This window comes from Hyperolius riggenbachi, chromosome 4, assembly GCF_040937935.1.
Source record: "Hyperolius riggenbachi isolate aHypRig1 chromosome 4, aHypRig1.pri, whole genome shotgun sequence".
In the NCBI taxonomy this organism is placed as follows: Eukaryota; Metazoa; Chordata; class Amphibia; order Anura; family Hyperoliidae; genus Hyperolius; species Hyperolius riggenbachi.
The window spans coordinates 464,136,084-464,148,231 of record NC_090649.1 but is presented as its reverse complement, the minus strand read 5'-3'; the positions used below and the strand labels follow the sequence as shown (position 1 = coordinate 464,148,231).

Sequence of the window (12,148 nt, the reverse complement as noted above, 5' to 3'; positions counted from 1 at the left end):
CTGCTTACACTTCTCTGACACTACAGTTGTCCCCTCCCCTGTTTACACCTCTCTGACACTACAGTTGTCCCCTCCCCTGCTTACAACTCTGACCCTGCAGCTTCCCCCTCCCCTGCTTACACCTCTGACCCTGCAGCTGTCCCCTCTCCTGCTTACATCTCTCTACCCTGCAGCTCCCCCTCTCCTGCTTATACCTCTCTGACACTGTGGCTGTCCCCTCCTCTGCTTACATCTCTGACACTGCAGCTGTCCCCTGCCCTGCTTACACCTCTCTGACACTGCTGCCCTCCTTGGCAGGCTTTGGAGCTCCATATCAATTGTTATGTATAGAGTGCTTCAGAGGGCCCAATTGAAAACTTGCACTGGGGCAAAGGTTTCCAAATCTTCCGTTTAACCACTTGAGGACCAGAGGTTTATACCCCCCTAGTGACCAGGACATTTTACAACTTTACACTTTACAACTTTAACGGTTTATTGCTCAGACAGTCATACAACTTACCACCCAAATTAATTTTACCTCCGTTCTTCCCACTAATAGAGATTTATTTTGCTGCTATTTGATTGCTGATGCGATTTAAAAAAATGAATCTGAGTGAAATGTGCTTTTTTTTTTTTTTTTTTTTTTTTTATTCAATCTGCGTTAGGTGGCCTGCAAGTGGTTAAATACTGACATCTAAATTATGCAGGTTCTGGGGCAAAAAAAGAAAATCAGTGCTTAAACTACACCTAACTAGCCCCAACAGCTGTATAGTTTGTATATATCAGTAATTAAAAGGCTGTGTTGGGAACCCTGACTGGGGCCCAATCAAAACTTGCACTAGGGCCCATAGCTCCTTAGCTACACCACTGCACATGTGTACCAAAGTAGTACAGCGGAACGGCTGTGTATTGTATACACAAAACAAGGTAGGCAAGGGGGTATAATATTTAACTATTACTATGTATAGATCTGAACTGAGGCGAGTTCATTTCTCAATAAGACCAGGGTTTGTCTTGAATGTGCAGTTTTTTCATACATGAATTAAAGGGGAACTGAAGAGGGAGGTATATGGAGGCTGCCATGTTTATTTCCTTTTAAGCAATACCAGTTGCCTGGCAGCCCTGCTGATCCTCTGCCTCTAATACTATTAGCCCTAGCCCCTGAACAAGCATGCAGCCGATCAGGTGTTTCAGACTTTAAAGTCAGATCTGACAAGACTAGCTGCAAGCTTGTTTCTGGTGTTTTTCAGATACTACTGCAGAGAAATAGACCAGCAGGGCTGCCAGGCAACTGGTATTGATTAAAAGGAAATAAATATGGCAGCCTCCGTATACCTCTTACTTCAGTTCCCCTTTAACTGTGAGCAGCACAGGACACGTCACTCTAGTGCCCACACTCACACCGCAAACTTACTGCAGTATTTTGGCAACACGGTTTAGTGTTTAGACGGGTGACTCAGGGATTGTGAAGAAACATATTCATTAAAAGGGTTTGTCTGCCACCAAGCTACAAACCAATCTATAGTTACTTCCTTCAGACTACCTAGTCACGTTTTATTGTCAAGAATTAAGAGAAAGAAAAAATAAATAAATAAATAAATAAATTGTACAAAACATTTTTGATGATATCAAGAAAAATAAAAGAAAGATAATTTTGGAAAGTACCCGGAACATGCCCTGCAGAGAGCAGAATAGAGAGTGGATGAGAAACACTATAAAAAGCTCTGGCACAAACATCTTCAGTGTACTTGATAAACACCGGATGGAAATTATTGGTTGCGCACAGGACTAGACGCTAACATCACTTTCTCTATAGCGGAATACTCTCCACCCGACAGAGGAAGATGGATCCAGCGACGCCCCCCCTCCTGACGAACATTCAGCGATCCATCTTCTGGCCGGTATGCATGATGTCACACGAGGGGCGCGAACGGGAAGTCAAGCGATCACGGTACTTTGCGCAGAGTCATCGGTGATCTCAAAGGAAATCAGATTAAAAAAAAAAAAACGTTTTATACATACCTGGGGCTTCCTCCAGCCCCATGCACACGGATCGCTCCCAAGCCGCCATTTTTCGCTGCTGGCAGCTCCGGTATCGAGTCCCGTTAGTTCTGTCAGCCCCGGCCAGTCTGCACAAGAGAAATGCGCCCTCTACGTATCTCTCAGACAGCCGCTGGAAAGAAACAGAGAGCGCACTACCTCTTGCGCAGACTGGCCGGGGCTGAGAACTAACGGGACTCGATACCGGAGCTGCGGAGGACAGCGGTGTGGGAAGGATCTGTGCACATGAGGCTGGAGGAAGCCCCAGGTATGTATCATTTTTTTCTTCATCTCTGGTACACTTTAAAGATCCGATCTGCCGTGAGCATCGTCATCGCCTCGTGATGCTAAACGACGTTCATTTGATCGCGCGCCTGTATGCGTGTCCTGAGATCGCAGAAAGTATCTAATTTTTGCATCCTATTGTGTCACAGGTTTACGTTAAAGGATTTCTTTATGGCCCATGAAAAAACTGGTTAAAGTAACATCTACCTGTCATAGCAACACGTTCTGTCATAAATTGCTCTAGAGTCTTATGTGGGCCTCTCGCAGTCCTCCTATTACACTCCTCTCTGCATTTTTGTAGCATGCAACATTTACAGCACTCCGAGTTGTAACACGCACAGTCTAATAGCTCTGTCTATGGCAACTTAAAGGTCTTCAACTTTTTTTTTCTTTGTTAAATGAAGATAATACTTTTTAAATTAAAGTAAACTTGTTCTATTAACTACTTTAAGACCAAGCTAATTGAAATCTACACCCTGTTTTGGTGGTCACCTGGCTGGCAGGGCGTAGATTTCAATCAGCGGCCGCTGCACGCATCTGCCGTTTGTCGCTCCCACCGATCTCGCCACTGAATCCCAACATCTCTCGCCGCAGCTCACTCGCTCTGCTTGTCTTTCTGACAGCAGAGCCCTGTGAGCGGGTCAGGCGCCGATTTCATTGGCTCCTGGCCCTGCCTTTCAATGTAAGCAACTCCTATTGGCTTACATTGATAGGCAGGGTCAGGAGCCAATGAAAGCAGCTCCTGACCGGCGCACAGGAACTCTGCTGTCATAGAGACAGCAGAGTGGGTGGACCAGGTCCCCAACGTGCGGCAGTGATGTGCGGCAAATCATCGTTATCTGTCAGTGTTCCACCGTTTCTGGTCCTTAAGGGGGCAGAGACCGGATCCATCTGAAAATGGCGCCTGCGAATAATAAGCGCACGGTGTTGCCGCTAATCCATTTGTCGCTTATCGCTATTTAACGTTAAAGCCTTATCGTTATTTAGCTCTGTTTATTTTATTGAAAATTAGCGTTAACACACAGAACCCTCTCTGTACCTATCCCTAACCCCTAGACCCCCCCCTGGTGGTGCCTAACCCTAACCACTCCCCTGGTGGTGCCTAACCCTAAGACCGCCCTGGTGGTGCCTGACCCTAAGACCCCCTTTGGTGGTGCCTAACCCTAAGCCCTCCCCCTGGTGGTGCCTAACACTAAGACCCCCCTCGGGGTGCCTAACCCTAAATCTCCCTTGGTGGTGCCTAACCTTGACAGTGTTACATTAAATCCATTTACCGTTTTGCAGTTAAATAACGTCTGCAGTTTGGCTTGTGTAGGGCGCTATTGATAAATAACATTACTGTGCGCAAGAATGTCTGCTGTTTGGCATATGAACTGCACTATTGATAAATAACGTTACTGTGTGCCGTTTTTCTTTTTTCCCTGTGCACCATTATTATGCAGTACTAACGATAAATAGCAATAAACGTATCTTTTTAATACGGCGCCATTTTTATGCCTAGGCGCTGTGCGCCATTATTCACTGATCTGGCAGAGACCGCTGGTACTTAAGTGGTTAAAAAACAAAAAAACAAACAAACAAACAAAAAAAAACTGCCACTAGTCTACTTTGGGGGACCCAGCAGGAAAAGTAAACGTCATAGGGAACAGTTCTCCAATCACAGCAATGGGCTCTATTCACATATATGACTTATTTATCACCTAATTGATAAAAATAACCTTTCAGCACATTTACAAGCAAAATAATCATTCAAAGTAAGTTGTTCCTGATTCAATTTACTTCAATATTACTTTTCTTACCTTAATTATATATTTTTTTCTTTGGAAGCTTAAGAATGTAACATAGATAAGGTGAAAACAGGGAAAAAAGCTTTGAGAATCACGCCCAATGCGTTGTGATTGGCCGAATAGCATAGTTTACTACAACCTATCTGTAACCTAGCAGTTTAGAGGGTGCCATCCACCCAAGCACGTTAGCGGAATTGCCCTATTAGGTTTCCTGCTATTTTCCCTTAAAAAGTAGACTAGTGCCAAAAACTGCTATGGATGGTTTTTGGATTCCAGCTTTTCAAGTTTTGTTTAAGGACAGCTGAAGTGAAAGGTATATGGAGGCTGCTATATTTATTTCCTTTTAAGCAATATCAGTTGCCTGGCTGCCCTGCTGATCCTCTGCCTCCAATATTATTAGCCATAGCCCCTGATCAAGCATGCGGGAGATCAGATGCTTCTGACATTATTGTCAGATCTGACAAGATTAGCTGCATGCTTGTTTCAGGTGTGATTCAGATACTACTGCAGCCAAATAGATCAGCAGGTCTGCCAGGCAACTGGTATTGTTTAAAGGATACCTTAGCGCATACAAAAATTTAAGAGCGGGGGAACAGGCATGAGTAGGGGGCTCTCCTCATACCCACCCGTTCTTCTCCTTCACCGTTTACCGATTCCTTGAACCTACTTCCTGGTTGGGGTGGTTGCAGCTGACTGCGCTGGTGCTGCCCGGTGACATGCATTCTTGATTGCGCACTCACGGCTGGGAGCACTCTGTGCATGTGCACTATGTAGTTGTGACAGCTTACCTACAAAATCTGGTCATAGCATTCAAATTCTGTTGGCCCTCATACTTCATGGAAGTGGCAAAATTAGCCAAATCGATCAATGAAAATTGGATGTGTGCACACACACACTAAGGCCTCTTTTCCACGAACTGTTGAGCTGTACGCTCAGCAAGCAGTTACCAGGCAGCAGCGAGCAGTTACCAGGCAGCAGCGAGCAGTTTGCAAGCAGTTACCAGGCAGCAGCGAGCAGTTACCAGGCAGCAGAGAGCAGTTACCAGGCAGCAGCAAGCAGTTTACAAGCAGTTACCAGGCAGCAGCGAGCAGTTACCAGGAAGTAGAGTTGGGCGAACTGTTAGCGCAACTGCAGCCGAACTGTTCGGCTGCCCAACCTGTCATGTGGCTGTGGCTCTTACTACTTCCGGGTCGCAATGACCCGGAGTAGTACGTCTGCGCTGGCCCGGCGGAGCGCGTCCTAGATCGCGCTCCCGTTGCCGGGCACTCTCTGCGCATGTGTGTGACGCTCCGCCGGGCCAGCGCAGACGTACTACTCCGGGTCATTGCGACCCGGAAGTAGTAAAAGCCACAGCCACATGACAGGTTGGGCAGCCGAACAGTTCGGCTGCAGTTGCGCTAACAGTTCGCCCAACTCTACCAGGAAGCAGCGAGCAGTTACCAGGAAGCAGGGCCGGGCCGAGGCAGAGGCTGGAGAGGCTCCAGCCTCAGGGCGCAGTGTAGGAGGGGGTGCACAATTCATTCAGCTGTCATTCCCAATTGTGTTTGAAGCAGAAAGAAATAAGAAAAGGGGATACATGACAGTGACTGCAAGCCAGATAACTAGATATTAAGTTGTTGGGGAGGTTGGGGGCCCTGTGGCCCTCTTAGTCTAATAGCAATCAGTGTGTGACGGCTGGGGTGGGAGGGATGGAGGGGCGCACTTTGGTGTCTCAGCCTTGGGTGCTGGAGGACCTTGTCCCGGCTCTGCCAGGAAGCAGCAAGCAGTTGCGAGAGTTTGAGAGGCATTTTTCTGCCTAGAAACAGTTCGTGGAAAAGAGGCCTAAATCCTGGTACACACCTTTATTTATAATTGGCCAATCACTGACCAATTTTACCACCTCCACGTAGGATAAGTGTCAGCAGATATTGAATACTATATGGAGGTGGTAAAATTGGTCAATGAGTTGCTAATAAATTAGAATTTGCATAGTAGCCAGGCCAGAATGATTGACCACCTCCTGTAGTTTCTCTCAGTTCACCCATCAGTATTATTACATGCAGACATAATAGACTCCAGTTACTGCTGATGGAATGAGAAGAGTCACTCGCGTGTGGCGGATCTCGTACAGACTCCTAGGATCATGTCTGATCAGGTAACAGATTAGTGAAGTTCTGACTTACCGTCGGTCTCTTCCATACCACCCCCTGTACTTTGGAGGAGTTACGACCCAACTCCTCGTAGCCCAGAGAGGAGTAGATGGCTGGGAAGGAGGTGTCCTTAAACAAAGTTCCAGACCGCAGACACTCGTCCCTCAGCGCCTCGTAGTCCTGGTTCAAGAATTTCAGAGCCTTCTCGTTGGAGCCATGGCCATCGGCCAGAGCCCTTTCATGGGCCAACCTGGCAGCTGACCCCATCCTAGTGGGCAGCCTGTGCTAATGGGAGGGAGTGCAGGAATGGGCAACAGGATGGAGGGGCATGCACACTGTAGGAGAGGCAGATCCTGGGAGCCCTCTGTAGATATCAGTACAGATACTGGCAGCTCCTCTATAGAGATCAGTGCAGAGGAGAGGCAGATCCTGGGAGTCTGGGACCCTTCTATAGTAATCAGTGCAGAAGACAGACTGTCCCCCTGTATGAAGATTGCTGGACAGATCCTGGTAGATCCTGGTAGATCCTTTAGCTGCTGCACAGGGCAGACAGTATACAGCCCCTCTGTACAGAGATCACAGCTGGCTGCAGAGTGGAGGGAGGCCTGCAGGCAGCACAGAGAGCTCTGGATGCTGCATAAAGCAGATGATATTCTATATAGTCAGCTCACACAGAGAGGAGGTTTCTCGTTACAGCTGCAGGAAGAGGCAGCCCAGCCAGTGAGTGAGTGGAAGGGCTGTCAGATGCAGGGTGTGCCCAGCGCTCTCAGACACAGCTGCCCAGCACCCAGCAATCAGGTGTGATGCCAGACTTGCTGCACCCAGCCTGTGAGAGTTGTGCAATTCTAATACTGCAACAAACTGTTCAGAACACTAATTGCTTTCCTAGGAATTCTAGAGATTGCAGGACTGCGTGCGTGCCTATTATAGGACGCCTGAACTCAGAACTTCCTCTCTGCTCTAAAAGATAAGCAACAGCGTAATAACTTTTAAAGAAAAACATTTTTGTCTCGGCTGATATAAATATGCAGTGTGTATATTTGCTGCATTCATGGAAGAAGACATAGGGTATTATTCATAAAGCATTTCCGCATGCGGAAATGCTTAACACCGGTGACTTTCCCGACCACTCAGCATAAGCCCCATTCATAAAGGCTCTTTCCGCATGAAAATGTGACAGAGCGATACATTTCCGCCTTGTGCGGAGTTTTTCTAGATTAATCTAGAAAAAGTAACAAACACATCCATTCATAAAGATTAGAGCAAGCGGTATCCGGAAGGAAAATACCGCTTGCTCGACAGTAGCGATAGGCGGGCGGAATACATATAAATGAATGGGAGGGACCTCCCAAGCAGCATCAGACAGAGCAGCGCAGGGAGGGAATCGGGCAGCTTTTAAGTTTCCGCATGTCTTCCGCCACGCTGCCGCCAGCTTCCTCCAGAAAACCTCCGCACTTCTTCCGCAACAGGCAGACTTCTTTATGAATGGCCACCCAGAAGTCTTAATTACCGGTTGCGGAGAAGAACGGTGTTTTCCCGCACTACCGACAGCCTGTTTATGAATGATACCCATAGGGTTAACATCGTGTTTACAAATTAGTTGCTCTGCCGAGGCAACCAGTGGGCACAGCTGAGAGTTCAGATTACAGTGGGATTAGTCACAGACGAGGGGGAATTAGACAGGCGAAACTCTCTAAATACATACAGGGTGCATTTCTCTGTTTTTCTTCTGTTTTGTGCGAGAGTTCATGTCTAACAATTGAAATATGGTGGCAGACATATTTTGTTTTAAACAATGCAGATTGTCTGGCTGTCCTGCTGATCATCTGCCTATAATATTTTTAGCCATAGACCCAAAACAAGCATGCAGATCAGGTGCTCTGACTGACAGAAGTCTAACTGCATTTGACACATGCTTGTTTCAGGTGTGCGATTCAGATACTACTGATGCATGACAGATCAGCAGGGGGCCAGGTGACTGGTATTGTAAAGGGGAAAAAAACGGAAATTTTTGACCCTCCCTAAGGCGCTGTTCACAAATAGCAGAATTCATTTGCGGTTTTCCAAATTCACATACACTGCACATCTAATGAAAGTCAATGGCATTGCATTTGACTTGCATTGTAATGCCATTTTTTTCAGCGCTAAATTTCACAGCAGTGTTGCTTTTCTTTTTTTTTTTTTCTTCACAAAAAAAAACTTAGGAGCATGGAAGGTAATAAGAAGTTGTTACCCTAAGTGTAGGGGAGTCATTTTTGGAAACATCCTAATCCACAATTCCAAAAAAGTCTTCTTAGGGCTGGAACCCACAGGACGGCTTTTGGCAGCGCTGCGATGCGCTAGCACTTTGCCAAAACGCTGGGCTAATGTTAATAGATGGGGCAACTTCCACAGGAGCGTTTGCGTTTCCCAGAAACGCAAACGCAGGACATGCAGCATTTTGGGAGCGTTAGCGCTTCAATGTAAAGTATTGAAACGCTAGCGGAAACGCTCAGCAAAACCTAAACTGAGCGGTTTTGCTAGCGTTTTGTGGTTCAGCACACTGTAACAAAATTAAAAATAATTCACAGGACCAATTAGGATAAAAACGCGACACGTAAAACACTACACAACCGCTGAGCAAAAAAATACACTGTTGCAAAAAGCGACCGAAAACGCGCATGAATCCGCTTGCAAACCGCTCAGACAAAACGCTAGCGGTTGCGTTTCGCGTTTGCTGATTTCAGTGGGTTCCAGGCCTTAAACACTTTATTTAAAGGATCCAAAAAGTACAACAACCACATATGATACCCTTATCCCCCCCCCCTTAAATTTTTTTTGCATGCAAATTGCATGTAATGTAAGTCAATGTACAGTAAATGCAGAAAAATTGCATTCGGTTTGTGAAAAATCCCATGTGACTGATATCAGTTACATACAATTTTGTGTAAATTAGCTAGTAAAAACAATTTTTTTGCTACTATGTAAATTAACTACATTGAAATGTACAAATAAAAGCGCAATTCCAAAAATCGCATACACAACGCGCTCAACAACAACAACAACAAAAAAGTAGTGAAAAAAAAAAATCACAAAACGCTGAAGCGCACTTCTGAAAAAAACACAGGGTACTTATCCGTTAGCCGGGCGCATCCGGCAGGTGGCGCTAATTACTATTCCACCTCCAGGCCGACATGGATAGTAGGGAAAGATGTAACTCTGGTGGAGTTTTGTCGCCACCTAGAGGATGCGCCCGGCTAACGGATAAGTACCAAACACAGAAAATGGCAGCTGGAATTTGCAGGTATAAGTGTGACTGATACCTCATGCTTTTTACTCAAATTCTGTTCTGTAGGGACAGTCAATAAGATGCTAGCAATTTTCAATTGATGCAAACATTATGTTGATTTCTTGAAAAATGTATGCCACTTTGAGTGGGAGCAATTTAAAATCATTAAAGGGAACCTAAACTGAGAAGGACATGCATTTTTACTTTTAAAATAATACCAGTTGCCTGACTCTCCTGCTGATCCTGTGTCTCTAATACTTTTAGCCACAGCTCCTGAACAAGCATGCATATCAAATGCTCTGACTGAAGTCATACTGGATTAACTGTATGCTTGTTTCAGGTGTCTGACTCAGCCATTATTGCAGCAAAGAGATCAGCAGGACTGCCAAGCAACTGGCATTGTTTAAAAGGAAACCTCCATATCCTGCTCAGTTTAGGTTCCCTTTAAGGCCTCCTTTCCACGGACTGTTGATCTGTGTGCTCAGCAAGCAATTACCAGGCAGGCGAGGCAGCAGTGAGCAGTTGTGAGAGTTTGAGAGGCATCTCACTGCCTATCAACAGTCCATGGAAAAGAGGCCTAACTCTCTCTAAGGTCTCTTTTATACGGACTGTTGATAGGCAGTGAAATGCCTCTCACAACTGCTCACTGCTGCCTGGTAACTGCTCGCTGAGCACACAGTTCAACAGTCCGTGGAAAAGAGGCCTTACTGCATCTGATTTGTAGAGATGTGAACCAGTTCATACAACTCTATGGGTATCATTCATAAAGCATTACTGTATGCAGTAATGCTGAAAACAGCAGACTTTCCCGAGCACTTAGCAAAGTGTCCATTCATAAAAACTGTTTCCGCATGAAAAGCTAAAATTACCGACCAGGGAGATAAATTACCGCCTTGTGCTGTGAACACCTCCAGCACATGTCGTAAAATGTAATTAAATGTCAATTCATACAGATAAGAGCAGGCCCTATTGACACAGAGAAATGCCGTCTGCTTTGAAGATGCAATAAGCCAGCGGATAAGAACAAAGTCAATGGGGACAGATCTCCCCCAGGCAGCAGCAGTGAGAACAGAACAAACAAGGCTTTCCAGAATACCCCAGGCTGTGTTTTTATCCTCTTGGGTACCTGTTTTCAGATATATTTCACATCAGAAAGCCTGCATGTGTAAAGTTTCTGAAGTTTGTCTAAGTTGTGGCAATTACATAGATTGTTTAGAAAGACTAAAGGCTCATACACACATCAGACTATAGTCTTTGGAAAATGAAAGATCACAGACCAATCTTACCACCCTTCATGTAGTATGAGAGCCATACTCTACACAGTCCTTTCTATGGAGCTGAACTCCACATCAGAAAAAAATCTTTGCAAGATGCTGCACACACAGATGCTGTACAGACACAAAAGATCAGTATCTGCAAAAGATCTGTTCCTGCCAAAAATCCATTCCTGCAAATTGCAATGATAGTCTATGAGATCTGCAGATCATCATACACACATGATTTAACTGACATTCATCTGCAGATCAAGCAATCATCCGCAGATCTGAAAATCCATCCTGGTGGATCTGATCTGCAGATGAATGTCAGTTAAATAATGTGTGTATGATGATCTGCAGATCTCATAGACTATCATTGCAATTTGCAGGAATGGATTTTTGGCAGGAACAGATCTTTTGCAGATACTGATCTTTTGTGTCTGTACAGCATCTGTGTGTGCAGCATCTTGCAAAGATTTCTATCTGATGTGGAGTTCAGCTCCATAGAAAAGACTGTGTAGAGTATGGCTCTCATACTACATGAAGGGTGGTAAGATTGGTCTGTGATCTTTCATTTTCAAAAGACTATGGTCTGATGTGTGTATGGGGCCTAATAGACAGATTCAGAGAAGATTCAGGACTGTCAGAGGCAGTAAAAAAATGCACATCTAAAGGGAAGTTGGGGCTGCCTTTTATTGTAACTCTGTCTCTGCAGTCTGCAGGAGACACTGGGCCAAAAGTACGGAGCAGTGCTTTTCAGCGCTGCTAGCTTTGGGCGCAGCCAGCGCCGCCATAGACTGTAATGGGAATCAGTCTATAGCGGCGCTCAGTGAGGAAGGTCGGCTCCGTCAGAAGACGGAGCCGAAGTTGCTTAAAAAACACAATAATTCGGCCTCCAGCAATCGCTGGAAGCCGAATTATTTCATTCCCCCACTATCCATGTCGGCCTGGAGGGGGAATAGTAATTAAAACGCCCCGGACTTGTGCAGAAGCAGGACCAGCCATTTAACAGCTGGATCCTGCGCCCAAGTCTACCAGCGCCGTATTCAAATGTACGCCCAAAAGTACCGCAAAATTTTACCGCTAAATTCCCGCCAGTGGTAAACTCGGCATTTTTTCAGCATTCACTAACATTTTCCGCATGTTTGCCGCATGCGGGAAAAAAGATGCGGAAACAGCCATTATTCATGCGGGAATCATGCGGTAAAAAGGTCGCATGAAAAAGTGTTTAAAAAAAAAAGTTAAAGTCCAGCAAGCACAGCCCTTAAGCCTCCACACTTCATTAAAGTCAATGGGATGCGGAATATATCACCTACTACTTCTAGGTGATAAAAAATCGGTAATTAACGACGAAATGATGCGCCTGAACATTTTTGAGAATTGATCTTTTATTGCGGAAAATAC

General features: G+C 45.5%; 1 protein-coding gene across 1 annotated transcript in view; it reads right to left on the bottom strand.

Moving 5' to 3' along the window:
- Positions 1 to 6,963, bottom strand: part of LOC137504430 (calpain-2 catalytic subunit-like) — an 88,818-nt gene extending 81,855 nt beyond the window's left edge. The window contains exon 1 of the mRNA XM_068232843.1: positions 6,254 to 6,963. Within this exon, the coding sequence (XP_068088944.1) occupies positions 6,254 to 6,487 (234 nt within the window). The 5' untranslated portion in view covers positions 6,488 to 6,963. The remainder of the gene's footprint in view (positions 1 to 6,253) is intronic.
- Between the last annotated feature and the right edge of the window lie 5,185 nt (positions 6,964 to 12,148).